This window comes from Microcebus murinus, chromosome 6 (assembly GCF_040939455.1).
Source record: "Microcebus murinus isolate Inina chromosome 6, M.murinus_Inina_mat1.0, whole genome shotgun sequence".
In the NCBI taxonomy this organism is placed as follows: domain Eukaryota; kingdom Metazoa; phylum Chordata; class Mammalia; order Primates; family Cheirogaleidae; genus Microcebus; species Microcebus murinus.
The window spans coordinates 57,165,667-57,191,101 of NC_134109.1; the positions used below are offsets into that span (position 1 = coordinate 57,165,667).

The window sequence follows — 25,435 nt, forward strand, 5'->3', positions numbered from 1 at the left end:
TATAAATATCTATTTATGAGCCCAAAAGAACAGATCTAAGCATTTTCAGAAATAATAAGACTGCATTGCTTCTTGGCCTTTTGGCTAAGATCAAGTGTAGACATAATAACAGTTCATCAAGGTGGCTGGCTAGTAGAAAGATATTCAAAAATCAATTTCATTTCTATGAACTATCAGAATTTTTTACATAGATACCATTTATGATAGCAGCAAAAATTATGAGGATAGTTAGGAATATTTCTAACAATATATATGTAAAATCTGTTTAAAAGAAAAAGTGAAATAAATGAGGAGATTTATCATCATGGCTATAAACTAAAGAATTCAATATCATAAAGGTGTTGATTTTCCCTAAAATAAGGATGTCAATTCTCTGTAAAATAATCTAAATATTCAATATTTTTTCAGTCAAAATTCCCAACTATTAGAAAGCTGAATTTAAAATTTGTATGACAGAGTAAAAGCTCAAAAATAACCAGCAATTTCCTGGAGAATAATATTGTGTGGGTACTTGCTCTCCCAGATGTCAAGAATTTCAGTGAGGTTATAGTAATTAAGGCATTGTACTGTTGGGCCAGGAATAGAAAAATTGACCAACGGAACAGAATAGAGAGCCTAAAATTATACTTGATCTACATATATGTGAAAACTTGCAGTATGATAGAGGCAGAACTGCAGAGCTTTGGGCTAAGGATAACATTTCAATAAATTAAACGGAAACATTTGAATATCCATATGGGGACAATTGAAATTTTATCACTCACATTGAAAAAAAACCCATCTTATAATAGAAAAAGGTCTTAAATGGAAAAAGAAAAGCTTAACCTTTTCAAAGACAATACGGAAGAATGTCTTAATGACCCTGGTGTAGTGAAGGACTTCTTAAACAAAGTGTTTTTTCTTTTGAAAGGAAAAAGGCCCTGACAACAAAATTAAAAAGAGCATATTTAACTACATTAAAATTAAGAAGCTCTGTTAACCAAAAGCCACCATATAGACAATTACAAGGCGATCTACAAATTGTGAGAAGATATGCAGCATATAACCAAGGGTTAGCATACAGAATTCATACTTTAAATGCCTAAAATCAATAAAAAATAGAAAACCAAACAAAAAATATGTATAGAAAATTAATAGAACAGGAAATACTAGTGGCTGATAGACATGCAAAGCTGTTCAAATTGAGAAATGTGAATTAAGATTACACTGAGACACCAGTTTTTATCCACCACACTAGTAAAAGTAAAGTCTAACAATATCTATTACTGTAGAGGATATAGATCGACAGGAACACTCATCCGCTACAGGTGGGAGAATAAATTATGTAGCACTACACGAAACAATGTGTCATTTTCTTGAAAGTTAAACATTCACGCTTTCTATATACCAGCAATTCCATGCCTCGAAATATATCCTGGAAAACTATGCCACATATTAACAGAAAACATGAAAAAGAATATTTAGGACAACTCTGTTATTAAGAGGGAAAAAAAGGAGGCAATAAGTCAAATGTTAACAGAAAAATAAATAAATAGATAAAAAATATAATTTAGTGTTGTATAAAATATTTAAAGTGTCATACTAAGCACAATATTTAAAGTTCATTAATAGATTCAGTAAATGTTACTCGGAGCACTTTTTCACCTTGGTTCTCTTAGCCTTCATATTAGCTTTTGCTAATAGAGCAAACATGGATATCTCAGGTTTATTCCAAGTGAGCCTCTCCAAGACCTCAATGGCCTTGTCATGGTTTTCACAAAATGAATAAATAAGTGCTTGCTGTACAGGACTCAACTCAATAAGACCTAAAAGGAAAGGAACATTCATCAGTATCCTTGCCAAGTATCAAGGATTTAGAATACAATTATTTTAAGGCAAACAATTCAACAATTTTTTCTTGATAATATGAATTAACAAATCAATATTATACTAAAATCTATTTACTACCAGCAAACAATAAGAAATTCTCATTATAAACAAAAACATACTGTAAGCTTGATATTTCCTATAATAATCTCACTCAAAAAATTCACTATGTTATGAATCACTTTACTAATTGTTATGCACATATGAAACTGAGGTTTCAAAATCTAACTTTGACTTTCAAGTAAACTCTTCATGCTATTAAAAACAGAATAAAAAATTTAAAGATGTATTTCTTAAGTTAAAACAATTATAATTTTGCATTAATTATATTTACCTGTGTCCATTTCTGCTACTTGATAAATAGTAAACTTTGCAAGATCATAACATTTCATCATAAGAAGATACTGCCCTCTGGAAAAAAAAATAATAGCTTTTGAGTCTAAGTAGTTAAAAATAATTTATCTAGAATAAAATTTCTTATAACCAGCTACTTAAAATGTTACAATTATGATACAATCATTCACATTTACACATGTATGCATAAAAAATGTGAAAATTATATATTTTTTATATGCTCTAAATAGACGAATTACCATACACATGTGATGAGAAAACCATTTAGGAATATAATACTGAAAGGAAAATACTCAAATTTCTTTTTGCAATTATCTGTATTTAACATGTCATACTTTGTTGCTATGAAATTATTAAAAGATAAAGTTCAAGGAACATAAAAGGGGGAGGTAGTTACATAAATTGATATTAATAAAATATGGTTCAAGAGTTAAAGGACAAAGCAAGCCCTTATCAGAAAGCATTTTTCCATTCCATTTTCCCAAGTCTGTAAATTCTTAAAAGATAATATTATATTTTTGATGGTGATAACTCATAAACTGCAAAAGTTCCCTTTATAGCAAGTTTTACTACATTTGAAATACAATTCAATGTATTACTTTTTTTTTCACTGAATTAGCTGAGGTTTATGTTTGGTACCTCTGTGGACACAGTCAAAAACTGTTCAAAATATGTCATCTTACTCTCATGAGATATGTGATAACTACATAACTAGTAACCTAGGAATGCCCTGAAGAACTTAAACACTAAACAGTTGTGTTTTGACACAAGGGTAGAGCAAAGGAAAAGACCTGGTTATCTCACATAATAAATTATTTTAAAGTTTAACAAACTGGCTTGCTGGTTGGGAGATGGCCATTGTTGGGAGATTAAACGTAAGACAAAGAGGCTAGATCAAGGATCAGGAGAACTCAGTATCCTGGGATGCTAAGTTATCCCAAAAAGAATTCAGTTTCTATGTTCATACCTCATTATATATAATTGAATTCCATCTGGCTGAAGGTGGATAGCACAAGATAAGTCTCTTACTGCCTTATCCAATTTATGCACCTGTTTAATGATAAACAGAAACTTAGCTCCTAATAATATTATTTCCTTTTGATATTATATTTTTCCCTTCCCACCTTTTACTACAGAAATTTTGCAGGAACCTCTCCCAATACACATGTTTTTCTTAAGAATCATCAAAACCCAATGGTACACAGAGAAGAAAACAAAAAAAAATGTTTATGATGCAGTATGTTTATTTTTTTTAATAATTTATCTTTAATTTTGAAGAATGATCACACATATCCACATGTATATAATTTTACATAAATGGGATTATATCATACATTCTTATTTGTGTTCATGTATGTTTTCCATTTTTCATTTAGTTTTTCAGTTTCTCTCCTTAAACCATAAAACCTTTTTCACCAAGCTTCACTCATGTTAATAAACTACCATATGAAAGGGGGTAGGATAAAAAGTCAATTCCACTTAAAAATAATGGAGGAAAAATAGGCTTGCACAAAAATTAAGTAAATGAATGAATATAACAAAATACAAGAATGATGAAAAGGAGATCCATTTAACATAAATACATCATGAAAAGTAAACATTGATTCTTCCCTCAATACTGGTCACAGAATCATAACATGAATTTGTGCAAATTTGGGAACAAAAAACAACTACCATTGGAAATATTACAAAAGCAGCACTACACAGAGCAAAATTAACCTGAGACAACCAACCATACCTTTTATTATGACATGATGATGCAAAGAAGAGAATGGACATAACGAATTTGTGCATGGGAGTAGGCAGTACCTGTAGAAATGGTTTGGAGGAAATAGTGGATGGAAATCAAAAGAGGGAAGCCAAAAGGAGGAGGTTTTAGATTTGTTTAAACAAACTGGAGAATTTCTGTGAAAAGCTGACCCTACTTAGGTTGGCATAATTGATAAATCATCTAGTTATATGTGCACATTGCTGCACGTGTTCTACTAACCACACATATCCATGCACTAAGGAAACCCTGGTTTAGGAGAAATGGAGGACTATTTATTGTCTGATCTCTGCAAGCTTCCCTGTGGTTAGACCTCTACCAGGCAACCTTAAATTAGATTCACCCTGGAGGCTGCAGCCACACAGTAGGAGTATGTATTCTTCTATATACATATAAACAAAGGTTGCTCTATAGTTGTTTTATTTACATGGAATCATATTGTACACATTTATACTCTTTTCTGAATCTTGCTTTTCTTACTCAAAAATATCTCATGAAAATCCCTCCAAGTCAGCTTGAATAGTTCTATTTATTCTTTTTACTGACACTGTCATATTCTATGGTGTGAATACACCACACATTATTCAACCATTACTGTGTGGGGATTTTTGTCTCTCAGAACAAAGAGTCTTTGGATTTATGTCCTTACATCCTGCAATCATGCTGGTGCTTTGGTTTCTATGTGTGCCCAGGAAAAACTCTAACCTCCCCAGATGGCCTCCTCTTCATCAACAAGGTTAGGTTAAGGAAAAGAGCCACACACCAGCCATTCTTTCTCCAACAGGGTCAAGAGCAGTCTTCACCTGGAGACAACACTGAACCTGCCCTGGGTCTTCCACCTCCATCACCAACAGGGTAAGGACTCTAAATGGGGCTGTAGTCACACTGGGTAGATGTGGACCATGGAGAGCAGAGTCTCCAGGCCATCCCCCAGTGAACATGTGGTATGAGCAAGAAATAAACTTTTAATATTTTAATACAGTGATTTTTAAGTTTTTGTTTTTTTTTTTTTTACCTCAGCGTAAGGTAAACTGAAACCAGTATAGTTAGAGGAAACAAGGGTAGAAAGGTAATGAAGAGCCAGCTCCTGTGGGTTCCTGTAGGTCTTTGTCTTTTGGAGGATTTGGCTTTTATTCTAAACACAAAAGGAAGTTGTTGAAGGGTTTTGAGTAAAGAAGTGAAATAATCTGACTTATGTTTTGGCAAGATAACTGTGGCTGCTGTGTTAAAAATCCATCAAAAGTACTAAGGAACAGAAGCATGATCAGGAGGCTACTGCAATAATCCTGGTGAGAAATGAGTGTCCTGGACAGGGCATTTAGTGGAGCAGTAGTGGAACAGGTTGTCTATTCTGAAAGGTAGAGATAAGAGTAAATAGAATTCTATCTGGAAAGTCAGATTTGGTTGGAGTTGAAGAGGACTTGTACTATTTATTGTACTGTTTGTGTTTGTTATACCAAGGATATATTACATTTATTTTTTTAAGTTAAATAACTTGTAAAACTTAAACAAAATTTAAAGAAAAGTATGAATGATTGGGATCGCATTCTATGCATGGATCCCATTCTATGAACCCACTCATTCACCACACACACACACACACACACACATACACACACACAACGTTGGACCATAGACTCAAATGTTACTAGTAGCTACCTTTAGAGAATGAAATTATAGATAATAATTTTTAATTTATTCTTATTCATACTCATATTGCATGCAATAAACATATAATGTTTTTATAATAAGGAAAAAACATATAAGTATTATTTTAAAAAATGAAAGACATAAAAATGCACATCTCATAAGTAGAGGCTATATATATGGGTAAGTACAGCTAAGTATATCTGTTTAACAGTTACTGTTTATAAATGCATTACCCCCTACAATTAGCTAAAGAAAATAATAAATTAGATATTAAAAATTATATTTAACAAATATCCAGAAAACTAAAACTTTTTTCAAAAGAATCTAGGTTCTCAAACATTAAATACCTTTTGATAGGCTTCTGCTCTACAAATATAGCTTTGTATATATAAAGGATCAAGTTTAATAGCCTCAGAAAAATTCAAAATGGCCTCAGTGTAGTTATCCAGGTGTAGGAGATATATGAGACCAATATTTACATAAGCCAAAGTAATATTTCTAAATAAAATGAAAAAGGAAAATCTTGTTAAACATTTTTAATTATTCCAAATGTTCTCCAATTGTGAATGAACCTTATGAAATACATACATCAATATATATGAGGATTTTTTTTATATTTTTGCAAGGCAAAGTAAATCAGTAACTATTGTCTACTAAAAATTATAAACACCTTTATAAAATCCTTGGTAGGAAATTAACATTTGTAAGGAGTCTGTGCTAAGAACAGAATTCCTAAAGTCTCCTGGACTCTTAGCAAGATGTTAATTTTGAGTTAACTTAATCTTGAGTTAACATGAATTGTATAAGTTTCATTTTCTTCAAGCCAAAAGTCTTTGCCTCAGGCTATGTTATATTGGCCACAAGTAACAGTGAGAAAGAGTAATATTCAAGAATTTGGCAGCTTGGGTTGAAAATCCTCTCTACATAGGTACTAACACGGCACTTTTCTGTATCAAATAAACATTGGGGTTTTTTTTAGAATCAAATAATTTTCAGCATAAAAATGACCTTTGAAATTACCTTATTTGATGCTTCTACTTCAAAATGAGAAAACCACCCATTCCATAGCCCAACCTCATAGAAGCCCTGACCCTTTGCCTAGACACCAGTTTCCACTGGCTGCCTTCTGACTTAATGCAACTGAAACTCTTCTCTTTTCCTTCCTGGCTCAAAAATGTTCAAAAGAAACCAATGCAGTCATTATGGAGTCACACTCCATGACTTTCCTGTGTCAAAGTCAAAGTTTACCTCGGACAGGCTAAGTAAACCGCCTGCTGGTTGTCATGGAATTGGATTAGTTACTCTTCTGACACCTTCCATTTTCAAAAATGCTTCATTGGAAAGAAGGGGAATTATTTAATTAAATGCTGTGATTTACAGTTTGAGTTTTCTGACTAGAGTGTTCAACTTTCAGTCTGTTTTTCTTCCTGAATCTTATGGTCTAATGGTATTGACATTTTTCTTTTGCTTTACTAAACACAATAAAGTCAGAAGTTCTAAATAGAGGGTTTCCTTCGATTGAGTTATATGTTGTACACAGCAATGATATGTCAAGCAGAATAGTTTGCCATTATTTTAAAACCTGATGACAGTTTTCCAAGATGTTAATTTCAAAAAGCTCTAGTGTGAGTACCCCCAAGCTCCTCTTAATATTAGGTTATTAAGTATGAAATGTTCAATTTCCTCAAGTACTAAATTTCACAGTTGATATCGCCGATATTTCACTTTGATACTTCTTGTTTTACTTTTGTTGTGAAGGTACAGCCTCATTCTTTCGAATGCATGGTTTGAGCTTGTGATTATCTTTCAAATATTTTTTGGAGCAATTTTGCAAAACCATGAATAAGTCAAAAATTCAAGTTATTTTTTAATATGAGTTCTATAGAGGAACCAACGCAGCGCAGACAGCTTGAAATATTAACAAAGTGTTTGGGAAGGATGTGGCTAATGAACACACAGCACATCAATGATTTGAGAAGTTCCATTCTGGTGATTTTAATCTTGAAAATGAGCCACATGGGCAACCTGAGACCAAGGTGGATAATGATGAGCTGAAAGCTGTAGTGGAAACGAATCCATCTCAACCTACACATGAATTAGCAGCAAGGTTTGACGTAACTATTCCAATAATATTGGACCATTTGAAACAAATTGGCAAGGTAAAGAAGCTGGATAGCTGGGTTCCACCTAGTTAAATGAACATCAGAAGAGAAATCATCTTGAAGCTTGCCTTTCTTTGCTGTCATGACATAAAGGCAAATCATTTCTACACCATATTGTTAGATGTGGTGAAAATGGATTCTTTTTGACAATTGCAAGTGTTCTGCACAATGGCTGGGTAAAGATGAAGTCCCGATACACAGTCAAAACCAAATATTTATCAAAAAACAACTATGGTGCCTGTTTGGTGGTCCAGTGCCGGTATTATCCACTACAGCTTCTTGACACCTGGTCATTCGATTGCAGCAGATGTCTTCTGTAACCATTTGAATGAAATGATGAGGATGCTTGTGATTAAGCAGTCAAGATTGGTCACTGGAGACAGGCCAATCCTCTTGCAAGACAATGCTCAACCACATGTCGTACAAACAACTCTGCTCAAACTACAGAGACTGGACTTGGAAACTCTGTCATCCGCTGTATTCACCAGACCTTGCACCAACTGAGCACAACTTCTTCCAGGCTTGGACCACTTCTTGCAAGGAAAAATATTCAATTCTCAATGCCTTTTGTGATTTCATCACCACTCACTCTCCAGGCTTCTTCACTGCTGGCATAAACAAGCTACTGTTAAGATGACAAAATTGTATCAATAATGTAGGTGCATACTTTGACTAATTGTACTGCTTCTTGTTTGAGATATAAACTTTTACTTTGAAATTGTACATTTCATATTAATGACCTACTTGTTGATTTGTTAGGCATACATTTAACTCTCCTCAAACTCACTCAACCTGTAAATTTGTAAAAACACCTGAGCCAAATACATGTTGAGAATGGGTATTATTTTAGAAGCAATCTTAATTTTAGAAGTAGTATTCTAATTCTAGGATGATTTTATATAATTGTCTAATTTCCCTGTCTATATAAGTGTCTAATTAGGTTATCAATGACAAGGTAAAGGAAGCTTTTTCTTTCATTTCAGTTTTTTAATTTTATATAAAAGTGAAATCATTAAGAATGAAAAGGAAAACATACCTTTCTAGATAAATAACAGTTTCAAAGTCACAAATTGCCAGCATCCAAAGTTTTAGATGTGTATAGATTATGCCCCGATGTAGAAAAGAACCAAAATTCTCATAGCCATCATTTAAGAGAGCTTAAAAATGAAAATATAGATCTTATTTCAGGTTTTGAACAATCATATCTGAGTAATAATTTTGCCTATAACCTTCCTATTGCTTATTCTTTTTTAACATTACATAAAATAGAACATATCTATGATGAGTGTTCATTTTCCGTGAGTAAAAAATAGTATTATACATAAAAATGTATTTATTTATTAGTAAGAGTGTGGCTGTGGTTCACAAACTCTTTAGATCCAGAAGAAATCCTGATGATAATGCAGTATGGTCCACTCACTTTACAGACGAGGAGACTAAGGTCCAAAGGGGCTAGGTACATCGACCATGGTCATATTGCAAGTGAATGGCAAAGATTGCCCTAGAATATAACACCAGTCAGAAGGGCACCATTGCCCTCAATGGCCTGTTATTATCACAATGACTTTGTTACTGGCCAAGGAATAGGCACGGGTACTAGTCCAGACCAGGGCAGCAGACAGAGGTCAGGCACACATACAAGTCAAGATGGGAAGCTGCAAAGAGGCTACATCAAGGCAAGCAGAACTTGGAATTAAGGCAAACAATTTGACTATGCATGTCCCAAACAACAGAAGCAAAGAGCAAAAAGAACCTACTCTTAATACTCCAGGGGCATGACTCTAAGCAGTCTGGATGTCATCTCATATCTCTCCCTTACTGATTCCCCCTTCACTTTCAAAAACATGCTAGTAGGTTAGATGGGTTTTCCATGAGGTTTTGTTGTTGTTGTTGCTGTTTTGTTTTGTTGTTTTAGAGACAAGGTCTCATTCTGTCACCCTGTCTGGAGTACAGTGGCACAATCTTAGCTCACTGAAGCCTGAAACTCCCAGGCTCAACCAATCCTGCCAACTCAACCTCCCATGTAGCTGGGATTGGTTTTTCACAAGTCTTGACACATATCTTCTAAGCTTCTCAAGCCCATTCTGGCTTAGGAGGGAAAGTTTTGACAAAAATGTGCATAATATTCATAGTCTGGGAAAAAAATATTCACAGCACTGGATTTGGGGAAGTATACCCAGTATGAGCAATGATCATACAAATTAAGTAAATACAGTAATGCATCACTTAATAACGAGAATATGTTCTGAAAAATGCATTGTTAGGCAGCTTTGTCATTGTGCAAATATGTTAGAGTGTACTTACACAAACCTAGATGGTACATATATTTTTATTTATGTGTATTTTTCATATGGAAAACCAAATCTTCCAGCACCATAACTGAATAATAATCATTTCCCCTACTTGATCTGCAATGCCAATATCAAATGCCATATATCAGGTTTCTATATATGCTTCATTATAATCTTATGAGACCACCATCGTATATATAGTCCATTTTTGACTGAAGCATTGCCTTCAAGTAATTACAGTCATGCAGTGCAGACTGCTCAGCTCACAGCATGATTAGTTATGAAAATGAAAAACAGTTTTGGTGGTTGCTTTAGAAAAACAAAAATTATTTTTAAGGAAAAAAATTAGAGTTACTTAACCCCTCTGTGCTTTGGTTTTCTCATCAGTAAAATATGAATGAAAATAGTACCTACCTCATAGCATTACTCTGAATATTAATTGAGATATCCCATATATAGCACCTAGAACAGTGCTTGGCAAGTAGTGCAATGCCCAATAAATATTAGATATTATTATTATTACCTTAGAAAAATATCTTGAGGGTCATATTTAGTTGTAGCTTAAACTAAAAAGTTTAGCTAGCCTATAGGAAAGAGCTGAGGCCAAACTCAAGCTTTTCTGCTTTGAATAATTAAATTTCAAACTATTATTTGAAGCCTAGAAAGGTGGAAGGGACAGTGAGAAGCCCAAAACTTATAGGAGAAAAAAAATATGAGCAAAAGACCTTTTGAGAAAAACCAGGGAGAAAGGCATTTGGCCAGATGGCAGATGGACAGGACTGATAGTGCCAGATAAACTTATGGAAAAGTGGGTGTTTGACTTTCAATTTCAAGTTGTTTATTCTAAATGTATCCTCTGAACCCTAACATTCAGAATATTACACACAACATGCTTGTGTTAATGTTCCATTGGGGAATGAAGGAAAGACCTGGGAAAAAGCAAAACAGAGAGATCAGTAGCCACAAGAAGCGAGTGGGTGAGCAAAGATGGGGAATCTAGCCAAGAACAGAAATCAGACGTTAAGATGACAAGAGCACTGAACAGGAATCCTCAAGTCTCTTTCCCAAGAATCCCTGGAAATAGAGGGGAGGGCACGAAACTACTCTCCGCACATAGAATGGGGTTTGAGTTATTTTATTTGAATTTTAATGGGAAGGGTGACCTCAGAAGGCAAATAGACCCAGAGACAGTCAGGTAACAATCCTCTTAGATTTACTTCCTTGTAAGAGTCTAGTTCTCTCTTAATCTCTAGATACTGCCTCACCTAGGATGGTGGGATTCTACAACCTTGCACCCAGGCAAACACAGCCATGTTTAGAGTTCTGGGCTCTGGCTAGATTTTGTCAGCAGAATGAGCTCATTCATTACATTGGACATTGTTTACTAAGCACTTATTCTATGCCCAGAATTGTGCAGGGCACATATATAAGCCAGGAATGCACTGGTTGAGGGTAAGGTAGAAATGGTCATTTTTAATTGTTGGCATCCAACTAGCTACTGAGGATTCTCAAAGCCTATTTTTGGTTTAAGGGTCACAAACTCTGAATTTGACAAATTCATGGGCTGAGACTATGGAGTAGGACACAGCCCACCAGGACAATTTATTGCCATTTTAGCAAACTGACCAGGAAATGGACCTGGGTTTCCAGAAAAATCCTCAGAATTCAATATATAGAAAAAGGTTTATTTGATATAATAGTATCCCCTTGCCACAGTTACCACACACGCATGCATGCATGCACACACACACACATTCTTAAAGGGCATATTAGAAACACTTCTAGCTAAACCATTATAGCTTATAATTATACAGTGTATGAATAGTATACTATATATATGTATATTTAAATGTATGAATATATATGATAGTAGATATTAGTGATCTCACATCAGTATTCCCTGCTATGAAACTGAGCTGCTGAACTTCAGATCAGATTCCTTTATAAGTGCAGTTGAAGGCAACGTACCTGAAACGCTATAATCCTGTAGCGCTCTAAGAGGGTTAGCTTTTCTAAATAAGCAAGCTCGATAATAAAATGCTAACCAGTTATTAGGATCTAAGTGAACTGCCACAGATAAATCTTGAATTGCTTGCTTATGAAAATTCCGTTTAAAATATGCTCTCCCTCGGTATGTCCTAGAAAGAAAATTATTTTAACATGTATTGCAAAATATATATTTTCTGGTTTTGGTTAATCTATATGACTAATTTCACATTGGAATGACAATTTGTTATTATTTATCCTTGATTCTCAAGAGAGTTCAGTCATGATGTTATTAGCAAAAAGGATATGAACTTTTTATAAATAAATATACTTTATTGTATATATAATTATATACTTATTAAGTATATTCTATATATTAATTATGTGTCTATTAATTTTATTTTGTTTCCTGTATTTATCATGGAGGTATGTAATAAACTAAATATAATATTTATTTATTTTTATTATTTATTGAATACCCAAAATGTGTTAGGCACTAATTTATACACAATTGTTCTCTAGAAAAACAAAATAACCTATTTTGCAGAAAATGGGCCCAATGAGTATAACTTGTTATGGGGGTTTTCTCTAGTACTGAAAATATACCCCAACAAATAAGAGTGTACTCTTTCATGGAGGAAAGCTATTACATTAGTTGTGTGAATTGGGTTCTTCTCATTAACTCTCACTCCAATTTTGAAATTGTCATCGACCTATATCAATTCCTGAAAACTCATTTTCAATTAGTTAATAATGTGAAGTATATCAGTTTTTAGAAATGAAATAAAGATGACAATTAAGGAAAAATAGGAGGAATTAGCTTCTAGATTGTCTGCTCTGAAGATGTTAAAATAAATCCAATGGGAGGATAAATAAGTGTTCAAGAGTGCTATATTATGAAGGCAATGGTAATTCAGACAAAAGAGTGCAACCAGTATATTGGCAGATTGATAATAGAGGTCTTTTAAAAGTAATAAGCCTCTTGAGACTCAAGATATTTTATCATGTAAGAAATAATTTTCCCTACATTTAAAAAAAAGTGGTAAATATCAATGAGGAAATAATTAACAATGCCATAGTATATTCATTTGATAATTATCACTGTATCTAATAAAATAAAATTTAGAAGAATTTAACACAAAGCGTATCTCTGTAATATACTTGAAGTTTACAAAGCAGAATATAAAATTATACATATGGTATATTTTTTTAAAAGATAAAAACCTACATATAAAGGGGAAAAAAGAAATGTCTTATTTTCTAATAAATAAAAAAGCTTTCTATTTATTTTTAATTATTACTCATTGCTAAAGAATATTACTAATTAGTTTTCAACATATATATGATTCTGAACTTAGAATCTTACACAATAAATCTTCTGTAATGTCCTTTGTAACACAGCATTAAGTCATATTAATTCAAACACACTGACTTTTGCATTTGTTCTTTCTTTCATTTCTACTGCTTCTATATACTTCAGCCTCTCATCAGTACACACTTACACTGCTATTTTACTCCATTCCTAGCTCTGAAGTGACAAGATTTGATTATCACATAATAAAGATTTCCTTTCTCAAAAATTTCTTTCAATAGCCCCCTATTGCTAATGGAATAAAGCCAAATTCTTTAAAATGGCATATAAGGCTCCCCGTAAGACAGAACCATCTCACAATACCTGAATTAACCATATTTTTCCCCTGCAACTAATTTTATCCCTTCCTTCCCTGTTAACTCAAAAAGAAGTAGACAACCAAAACAGACCAATAACAAGAGAAGAAATTTTAAAAAGTTTCAGTAAAGATTGCCCTACAAATGACTACCAGCTGGTATAATTTTAGAGGTTAGTTATTTTAAATTTTCAAAGAACAAAAAAAAATCCAATACTAAGGATATGTTTCTAAGAAAAGATGGAAGACTTAATTCATTTTGAGAAAATAGCCAAATCCTGAAATCAAAATATGACTACAAAACTAGTGACCAATCTTACTATGAAACTAGATTAAAAATCTCTTTTAAAAAAAGTAAAACAGACTGTTGATCTCTTGGGAAAAATGGCGGAATAGGGCTGACCTCTTGACTTTTGGCTCTTGGGGTGAGGGGTGAAGAGGACAGAGGACGGAAGACCACACGCAGGCCATCTGCACCTGCTCTGGAGCAGATTCGCAGGACTGCAAAGAGACACTGGGATACAGAAATCGTGAACAACAATTAAAGGTGAACCAAAATTCTTTCACAAAAACCGGGGAGTCAGAAGTATAGTGGGGAGGGAGTGCGCCCTCGCATCAGCCGCCCCACAGGCTGGCCGGAGAAGGCATCCCTTCTCCCCCACACAGGGAGACGATACCTTCCCCACTGGTCCCCACGCCCAAGCAGGCAGGGAATTGCCTGAAGTTAATGGGAGGTGGCAACGTGGGAAGACGAGCAGTTTGGAGGGGAGTCTGAAGCAGGTAGCATTTTGAATTCTACACAGCGCCCTGCTGAAGCAGTGGGGAGTACAGGAAGGGTCTGAACCCAGCACCCGCTCCTCAGCCCTGCCGCCCAGCCCCCGCGGCTTGGAGACTGCGCATGGAACCACACAGGAGGTGTTCTCCGGGCTTCCCCAGTGCACCAAACCAGCTGAACTGTTCCTGCTTAAGGAGAGGGTAGCCTATCGAGCCCACAGCACTGCTGAAGCAGTAGTGGGTAGGGAGAAGGGCCCAGCTCTGTGTTCGCTCCCCCACCCCGCTACCCTACCCCCATGGCTTGAAGAAGCTGTGGAGGACCATACTGGAGGAGTTTGCCAGGCTTCCCTACTACCCTAAACTAGACAAACTCTTTGAGCGGCTGAAGAAGGCATCTCTCTGAACCGCCAGAACCCCACTGAACCAGTAGCGGGAGAAAAAAGGGTCCAAACCCTGCAGCCACTTCCTAGCACTGCCACACTGCCCCGAAGCTTGGAGACGCTGTGGGGGGCAGTGCTCAAGCATTTCTCTGGCACCTCTTCTACCCTAAACTGGCTGATCTGTTCAGGCCTCCAGAGAAGGCAACTTGTTGAGCTCCCAGTGCTCCGCTGAAGCAGAAGCAAGTGGGGAAGGGTCCGACCCAACAGCTGCTTCCCAGCTCCACCGAGCTGCTCCTTAGTGTGAAAACACTGTGGAGGGCTTCCCTGGTAGTAAACTCAGTCTTCCCCTCTGCCCTAACCGGGCAGGTGGCCTTGAAAGCTGAATTTATAAGGGTGGTGCTTTATTTATAAAGTTGAGAGTGGTGCTTTGTTTGGCAGCTATCTCACAAGTTTGAACCTGAGTGGTATCTTGCTGTACTCAGTGGTTGGCATTCTGTGCCCAGAGAGTACAGCCAAAGAAGCGAAGAAGGCTGCTATTCCTGAGGACTCAAAGAACCCTTGGAAGAGACGATACATGACCAGAACACATCCTCCCCAGGTCTTCCAAGGATCATTCCTTTGGAACCCAAGTACACAGCTTATAATCAACTTCCAGCACCTCTGGTCCTCAACAAAGTATCCAGATGAAGAAGAACCAGTGAAAAACATCAGGAACCATGAAATATCACCTCCAAAAGAAAATACTCATTCTTCACCAACTGACACCAACTTACATGATATGATTAAACTAACAGAGGAAGAATTCCGAATATGGATTATTAGAAAGCTCAACAGAATCAAAGAGAAAATAGAATCCCAACATAGAGAAACCACAAGAACAATCCAGGAAATGAATAAAAAATTCTCTAAAGATATAGAAGTAATTCAGAGAAACCAAGCAGAAATTCTAGCAATGAAGGAAACATTTAAGGAACTCCATAACACAATGGAAAGCCTCAAAAACAGAATAGATCATGCTAAGGAAAGAATCTCAGAGCTTGAAGATTGTACCTACATGCTAAACAAATCAGAGGAAGAAAGGGTGCACAGAAACAAGAGACAAGATCAAAGCTTACATGAAGTATGGGATTATGTAAAAAAGTCGAATCTCAGAATGATTGGCATTCCAGAAGGGGAAGAGGAACATTCACAAGGGTTGGAAAACTTATTCTACAGCATACTGGAGGAAAATATGCCGGGCCTAGCTAGAAATCTGGATATCCAAATTCAAGAAGTGCACAGAACTCCTGGAAGACACAATGAGAATAGGCAATCACCTCGTCATGTGGTTATTAAGCTGACCAAAATAAATGTGAAAGAAGCAATCCTTCATACAGCAAGGCGTAAACAACAAATAACCTACAAAGGAAAGCCTATCAGACTAACCGCAACTTCTCATCTGAAAACTTACAAGCCAGGAGGGATTGGATGCCTATCCTTAACCTTCTAAAACAGAACAAAGCCCAACCTAGAATTCTTTATACAGCAAAATTAAGTTTCATCTATGAGGGTGAAATATCCTTCTCAGACAAACAATCGCTGAAGGAATATGCAAAGACCAGACCAGCACTACAGGAAATTCTCAGACCTGCATTCCACAGTTAACAGGGCAATAGACACTCCCCAAAATGAAATCCTCGAGGAATTAAAGTCTAGAACTCGAACTTCATAATGACTCAAGCTCTAAGTCAAAGCAACAGGACTTCGCCCATCAATATGAACGGAAATCTTCCTCCAATTTCAATCCTCTCAATAAATGTAAATGGTTTAAACTGTCCTCTGAAGAGACATAGGCTGGCAGAGTGGATAAAATCCCACAAGCCTAGTATTTGCTGTCTACAGGAAACACACCTAAACCATAAAGATGCCTCCTGGCTAAAGATCAAGGGATGGAAAACTATCATCCAAGCAAACGGAAGTCAAAAGAAAGTGGGGGTTGCTATATTATTCGCAGACAACATTAGTTTTAAATTAACAAAAGTTAAAAAGGATAAAGAAGGCCACTTCATAATGGTGAAAGGGAAGATCCAACAAGAAGACCTAACAATTCTTAATATTTATGCTCCCAATGCAGGAGCACCCAATTACATAAAGCAAACCTTATCAGAGCTAAATACCACCCTAAACAATACTGCCATAGTAGCAAGGGACTTCAATACACTACTAAATGAACTGGATAGATACTCCAAACAGAAATTAAGTAAAGAAATAAGGGACCTAAACAAAGATATTAAACAAAAAGGTCTGACACATCTATACAGAACATTTCACCCAAATAAAGTTGAATTTACATTCTTCTCAGCAGCCCATGGATCCTTCTCAAAAATTGATCACATACTAGGCCGCAAAGCAGACCTCAAAAAATTCAAGAAAATAAAAATAATACCTTGTGTCTTCTCTGACCATAGTGGTATAAAATTAGAGTTCAACTCTAACAGAAATATGCACAACATCACTAAGTCATGGAAACTAAACAACATACTGTTGAATGACTATTGGGTCAAGGAAGAAATTCAGAGAGAAATCAAGAATGTCTTGGAACAAAACGACAACAGAGCCATATTTTACCAAAACCTTTGGGATACAGCAAAAGCATATCTGAGAGGAAAACTAATAGCAATAAATGTTCACATCCAAAAAACAGAAAGATTAGATACCGACAACTTAATGAATAGACTCAAGGAATTGGAAAAAGAAGAGCAAACCAATTCCAATCCTAGCAGAAGAAATATCTAAGATCAAAGCTCAACTAAATGAAATGGAGAATAAGAGAATTATATGGAAGATCAACAAAACCAGAAGCTGGTTTTTTGAAAAGATCAACAAAATTGACAGCCCTCTTGTTAGCTAGGCTAACAAGAACTCAAAGGGAAAGGACTCTAGTTACCTCAATAAGAAATGAAAAAGGTGCCGGGCGCGGTGGCTCACGCCTGTAATCCTAGCTCTCTGGGAGGCCGAGGCGGGCAGATTGCTCGAGGTCAGGAGTTCAAAACCAGCCTGAGCCAAGAGCGAGACCCCGTCTCTACTATAAATAGAAAGAAATTAATTGGCCAACTAATATATATACAAAAAATTAGCCGGGCATGGTGGCGAATGCCTATAGTCCCAGCTACTTGGGAGGCTGAGGCAGGAGGATTGCTTGAGCCAGGAGTTTGAGGTTGCTGTGAGCTAGGCTGATGCCATGGCACTCACTCTAGCCTGGGCAACAAAGCGAGACTCTGTCTCAAAAAAAAAAAAAAAAGAAAAGAAAAGAAATGAAAAAGGAGAGATCAAAACAGACTCCACATAAATACAAAACATTATGTTTGACTACTATAGAAATCTATATGCCCAAAAACTACAGAATGAAGATGAAATGGACAGATTCCTAGAATCACACAATCTCCCTAAGTTCATCCAGGAGGAAAATGAGTTTCTGAACAGACCAATCACAAGCTCAGAAATTGAAGAAGTAATTAAAAACCTCCCCAAATGGAAAAGTCCTGGGCCAGATGGCTATACCCCAGAGTTCTACCAAACATTCAAGGATGAACTCATACCTATGCTACAGAAATTATTCCACACCATTGAGAAGGATGGTATCCTTTCTAACTCATTCTACGAAGCCAATATCACCTTAATACCAAAGCCAGGAAATGATGCAACAAAAAATGAAAATTATACACCAATATCCCTCATGAATATAGATGCAAAAATCCTAAACAAAATTTTAGCAAATAGAATTCAGCAGCACATCAAAAAAATAATTCACCATGACCAAGTGGGGTTTATTCCTGGCATGCAAGGCTGGTTCAACATACGCAAGTCTATAAATGCAATCCACTTTATAAATAAATTCAAAAACAAAGACCATATGATTCTGTCAATAGATGCAGAAAAAGCATTTGATAAAGTCCAACATACCTTTATGATAAAAACCCTTAACAAAATAGGCATTGACGGCCCATACCTTAAATTTATCAAATCCATTTATGACAAACCAATGGCTAACATCATTCTAAATGGGGAAAAATTAAAATCATTCCCCCTTCAAACTGGAACTAGACAAGGATGCCCACTTTCTCCCCTCCTATTCAACATAGTGCTTGAAATCTTAGCTATAGCAATCAGGCATGAGAGGGGTATTAAGGGCATCCAAGTTGGGTCAGATGAGATCAAACTCCCACTCTTCACCGATGATATGATATTATATCTAGAAAACCCCATGGACTCATCCAAGAGACTCCTAGATCTGATAAATGAATTCGGTAAAGTTTCAGGGTATAAAATCAATATACACAAGTCAGAAGCATTCATATATGCCAAGAACCATCAAGCAGAAACTCAAATCAAAAACGCAATACCCTTTACTATAGCTCCACAGAAAATTAAATATCTAGGAGTATATCTAACAAGAGATACAAAAGATTTATACAAGGAGAACTATGAAACACTAAAAAAAGAAATTTCAGATGATTTAAACAGATGGAAAAATCTACCATGCTCATGGCTTGGAAGAATCAATATTGTTAAAATGTCAATATTACCTAAGGTGATCTACAGAATCAATGCAATTCCCATCAAAATATCACCAGCATTCTTTACAGATCTAGAAAAAGTAATCCTTCGCTTTGTATGGAACCACAGAAAACCACGCATAGCCAAAGCAATCTTTTTTTTTTTTTTTTTTTTTTTGAGACAGAGTCTCACTTTGTTGTCCAGGCTAGAGTGAGTGCCGTGGCGTCAGCCTAGCTCACAGCAACCTCAAACTCCTGGGCTTGAGTGATCCTTCTGCCTCAGCCTCCCGAGTAGCTGGGACTACAGGCATGTGCCACCATGCCCGGCTAATTTTTTATATATATATATCAGTTGGCCAATTAATTTCTTTCTATTTATAGTAGAGACGGGGTCTCGCACTTGCTCAGGCTGGTTTTGAACTCCTGGCCTTGAGCAATCCGCCCGCCTCGGCCTCCCAAGAGCTAGGATTACAGGCATGAGCCACAGCGCCCGGCCAGCCAAAGCAATCTTAAGTGAAAAGAACAAACTGGGAGGGATGAGTCTTCCTGACTTCAAGCTGTACCATAAGGCAATAATAGTAAAATCTGCATGGTATTGGCACAAGAACAGAAACATCCATATCTGGAATAGATCTGAGATTCCAGAGATCAAACTATCTGTATACAGTAACCTAATCTTTGATAAACCAGACAAAAATATACCATGGGGAAAAGATTCTCTCTTCAATAAATGGTGCTGGGAAAACTGGTTAGCTACATGCAGAAGAGCAAATCAGGACCCCAACCTCTCACCCCTCACAAAAATTCACTCAAGATGGATAGCAGACCTAAACCTAAGACATGAAACTTTAAGAATCCTAGAAGAAGGTGTTGGGAAAACCCTAAAAGATATTGGTCTAGGCAAATAATTTATGAGGAAGACTCCCAAGGCAATCACTGCCACAGAAAAAATAAATAAATGGGATCTGATCAAATTAAAAACTTTCTGCACTGCCAAGGAAATGATCATTAGAGCAAATAGACAACCCACAGAATGGGAGAAATTATTTGTTCTCTACACTTCTGATAAAGGTCTAATAACAAGAATCTATCTAGAACTTAAAAGAATAAACAACAAAAAAATCAAACAACCCCATCAAGAAATGGGCAATGGAAATGAACAGAAACTTCTCCAAAGAAGACAGAATAATGGCCTGCAAACATATAAAAAAATGTTCAACATCTCTAATTATTAGAGAAATGCAAATCAAAACCACAGTGAGATACCACCTAACCCCAGTGAGAATGGCCTGTATCAAGAAATCTCAAAACAACAAATGCTGGTGAGGATGCAGAGACAGGAACACTCTTACACTGCTGGTGGGACTGCAAATAGTGCAACCTTTGTGGAAAAGAATTTGGAGATATCTCAAACAACTATAAATATAAATACCATTCGACACAGCAATAGCATTGTTGGGCATCTATCCAAAAGAACATAAGTCACTCTATTATAAAGACATCTGCACCCGAATGTTTATGGCAGCACAATTCACTATTGCACGGTCATGGAAACAACCCAAGTGCCTGTCAATTCATGAATGGATAACTAAAATGTGGTATATACTCACAATGGAATATTACTCAACCCTAAGAAATGATAGTGAACTAGCACTGTTTATGCTATCTTGGATTAAGCTTAAACCTGTAATACAAAGCGAGACGACACAAGACCTGGAAAATGGGCCAGGCGCGGTGGCTCACGCCTGTAATCCTAGCTCTCTGGGAGGCCGAGGCGGGCGGATTGCTCAAGGTCAGGAGTTCAAAACCAGCCTGAGCAAGAGCGAGACCCCGTCTCTACTATAAATAGAAATAATTGGCCAACTGATATGTATATAAAAAATTAGCCGGGCATGGTGGCGCATGCCTGTAGTCCCAGCTACTCGGGAGGCTGAGACAGAAGGATCGCTCCAGCCCAGGAGTGTGAGGTTGCTGTGAGCTAGGCTGACGCCACAGCACTCACTCTAGCCAGAACAACAAAGTGAGACTCTGTCTCAAAAAAAAAAAAAAAAAAAAAAAAAGACCTGGAAAATGGGCTACACATCTACTCGCCATCAAATTGGTACTGACAGACTAAATCTATGGTGCTCAAAAAATTGTAGTGTTCAACAGGGATCTGGGGGGGAGAGACCCACATCTTAAGGATGTGATGAGCATTGTAGGGGGAAAGGATTACCTCTATCCCTTTTTAGGTAGAGGCAAAGAAACACACTGTAACCAAAATGTCTAAAAAAAAATTTGTTAATGGGAGGTGAACAGGTAGAAGGGGGGAGAAGGGGAAGGGTACGAACTTTTATGGTGGGTCCAGGGCACACCACTTGGAGACTGGACACGCTTGAAGCTCTGGCAGAGCGGGCTGGGGAGGGGGAGCAGGAGCAAGATATGTAACCCTAACAATATTTGTACCCACAGAATTTGAGATAAAAAAATAAAATAAAATAATAAAAAAAATACAAGCTACTGTTAAGATGGAAAAACTGTGCCAACAGTTTTCTTGTTTGTGATATAATAAGCTGTACTTTTGATTTGAAAAAAAAAAGTAAAACAAATAAAATTCAGTATAGTTTAATAATATTCCATCAAAAAATCTGATGACCAAGAGGCATTTATCCTTCAAAATTAGAAAGCCTATTAATATGAGCATCTTATAAGTAGATCACAGGAAAAAATAAATTTGAAACAGGAATAAAAGTATATCCCTTGAAATAATTAAAGAATAAATGGTGGCCGGGCGCTGTGGCTCATGCCTGTAATCCTAACACTCTGGGAGGCCGAGGTGGACGGATTGCTTGAGGTCAGGAGTTTGAAACCAGCCTGAGCAAGAGCGAGACCCCATCTCTACTATAAATAGAAAGAAATTAATTAGCCAACTAATATCTATAGAAAAATTTAGCCAGGCATGGTGGCGCATGCATGTAGTCCCAGCTACTCAGGAGGCTGAGGCAGAAGGATTGCTTAAGCTCAGGAGTTTGAGGTTGCTGTGAGCTAGGCTGACGCCGCGGCACTCACTCTAGCCTGGGCAACAAAGCAAGACTCTGTCTCAAAAAAAAAAAAAAAAAGAAAGAAAGAAAAAATGGCTCAAAAATTCCAACTATTATATTTTTTAGTAAAAACCAAAGGCATTTTCATTAAATTCAAAATAAGAAGATTCCTATTATCACTAAAATTATCATTAAGTGAAAGTCAATGTGATAATTTTTTAAATGTTGGAGATGAGGATAGAGCAAAAGTGGCAAAGTGGAGAATTCAAAACTCCATCCTTCCATAAAAGTAATGAATAACCTGCCCCCCCCCAAAAAAAAACACTGTCAGAATCAACATTTTTGGAACACTGGGATCTAATTAAAAACTTACAATTGGGGGAATGCTTAATAAAGAGGGGAAACTGTTGATGGTGTTCTAATTTACCTTGTTACCATCTGCCATTTCCAGATCAGTGGTGGCCTTGAGAACAACATTCCTGGCTCAGGTTGTTGGTATGAAAGGAAGCAATAAGGACCTTTTATTCAAAGAATTGTGGTTGTGCATTTTGAGCTGTCTGGTGGATCACTGAAGGATAAGCTCAAGCACTTGCCTTTGTTTAGGCTGCCTCAGAACTTTCCCAGAGCTGAGGTACCTTCCTGAATGGTGTTTATCAAAATCATTTAAGGGCAAATGTATCAACTACTATCACCTGGAGCGATGGGTAACAGTTGGGGCAAGCAGTAGACAAAATGAAAAGACTGATAAGGAATAAGCTGGGGAAGGAGATACTTGGGAAATATGAGCTTTGAAAAGTTTCCACATACTCCAAGAAATCTATAAGGCCACATGCAAGCCGAGGGCTTGAAGCATGGACAGAAAAGATCTAAGAAGATTCTGAGCTTTCTGCTCTGGTTGATTCAGGCTTCACACAAGCAGGATGTGAAAGCTAAGGCACTAAAGTTATAACTGCCTGGATAAACATTAAAGAAGGACCCAGACAGAGTCAATTGCAAGGACTAAAAGAGTTTTGCCTTGGTTTTTTGGTGCCAGGAGTTTAAGGAAATCTCAGTCAAATCACTAGCTGACAACTAAGCTAAAAGAACAAGGACTTCAGTGGCCACACATGACAGAAAAAATACAAACTTCACAAAAGTAGTTCACAAAAGCTATTAAACAAATATGAATGACAAGAAGCAGCAACAGCAAAATGTGGGAAGGGCAGTAAAGATGATCATATTATAATATTCAAAATGTCCACATTTCAACAACAAAAAAAAATACAAGTAATGTAAAGCAATAAGAAAGTATGGCCTAGTCATGGGACAAAAAAATATTTAATATAAATTGTCCCTGAGGAAGCCCAGACATTGGACTTACTAGACAAAGACTTTAAATCAACCATTTTAAATCTGCTCCAAGAGCTAAAGGAAACAATGGAAAAAAACCTAAAGAAATTATTGATGTTGATAGATAATTGATAGATAATTTATAAAATGGAGGCAAGTAGAAATTCTGAAGTTGAAAAGTATTAATATATCTATTTAGTGGGCAGTTCAAGCTATTCATATTTATTGAAAGAATAGACAAGGGGGGCAGATTTCTATTCATCCTATTGAGTTGAACTTTGTTGCTTTGTTTTCTCTCTTGAGCCACTGTGGTATCTGGACTTTCAGTTTTTGGTTGATTTTACACTGGTAAATGTTTATTCTATGCTTCATATGGAACCAGAGAAGACCATATTGCTTTTGTCTAGCAAAAGCAATCTTAAGCAAAAAGAACAAATTGGGAGTCATCAATTTACTGGACTTCAAGCTATACTACAAGGTTATAATAACTAAAACAGCAAATTACTGGTACAAGAACAGAGACATAAACCAATGGAACAAAACTGAGAACCCAGATATAAAACTATCCTCATATAGCCATCTAATCTTTGACAAAGCAGACAAAAACATACACTGGGGAAAAGAACACTATTTAATAAATGGTGCTTGGAAAATTGGATAGCCACATGTGGCAGACCAAATCACAATCCACACATTTCACATCTCACAAAAATCAACTCACGGTGAATAACAGACTTAAACCTAAGGCATGAAACTATAAGAATTCTAGAAGAAAACATGGAAATACTCTTCTAGACATTGGACTAGGCAAAGAATTTATGAAGACTTCAAAGGCAATCACAGCAACAACAAAAATAAATAAATGGGACCTGATCAAATTATAAAGCTTCTGCACAGCCAAAGAAACTATCACAAGAGCAGAAAATCCTGCAGAATGGGAGAAAATACATGCATGCTACACATATGATAAAGGGCTGATAACTAGAATCTATTTAGAACTCAGGAAAATCAGCAAGAAAAAAACAAACAACCCTATCAAAAAGTGGGCAAAGGACATGAATAGAAACTTTTTAAAAGAAGACAGAATAATGACCAACAAACATATGAAAAAATGCTCAACATCTCTAACCATAAGAGAAATGCAAATCAAAACCACAATGAGACACCACTTATCCCCAATGAGAATAGCCTTTAGCAAAAAGTCCCAAAACAATAAATGTTGGCGTGGATGCAGAGAGATAGGAACACTCATACACTCCTGATGGGACTGCAAACTAGCGCAACCTCAGTGGAAAGCAATTTGGAGATATCTCAAAGAGATGCAAGTAGATCTACCATTTGATCCAGCAATCCCCTACCCAAAAGAACAAAAGACCTTCTATAAAAAAAGACACCTGCACTCAAATATTTATAGCAGCACAATTCACAATTGCAAAGATGTGGAAACAATCCAAGTGCCCATTGATACATGAGTGTATTAATAAAATGTGGTACATGTATACCATGGAGTACTCTTCAGCTCTAAGAAACAATGGTGATAAAGCACCTCTTGCATTTTCCTGGATAGAGCTGGAATCCATTCTACTAAGTGAAGTAACCCAAGAATGGAAAAATAAGCACCACCAGCAAATTGGTTTCACTGTACTCACCAGC

At 36.4% G+C, this 25,435-nt stretch overlaps 1 protein-coding gene across 2 annotated transcripts in view; it reads right to left on the minus strand.

Annotated features, from left to right (window-relative positions):
* Positions 1–25,435, minus strand: part of TTC6 (tetratricopeptide repeat domain 6) — a 181,080-nt gene that overhangs the window by 37,103 nt on the left and 118,542 nt on the right. The window contains exons 16-21 of one of the 2 annotated variants that reach the window (XM_076004083.1): positions 12,060–12,229; positions 8,837–8,957; positions 5,986–6,136; positions 3,188–3,270; positions 2,201–2,277; positions 1,645–1,805 (exon numbers count right to left, since the gene is read on the minus strand). In XM_076004083.1, the coding sequence (XP_075860198.1) occupies positions 1,645–1,805; positions 2,201–2,277; positions 3,188–3,270; positions 5,986–6,136; positions 8,837–8,957; positions 12,060–12,229 (763 nt within the window). Of the gene's footprint in view, positions 1–1,644; positions 1,806–2,200; positions 2,278–3,187; positions 3,274–5,985; positions 6,137–8,836; positions 8,958–12,059; positions 12,230–25,435 lie in introns of those variants that run through there. The other variant, XM_076004082.1, reaches the window with a different exon arrangement.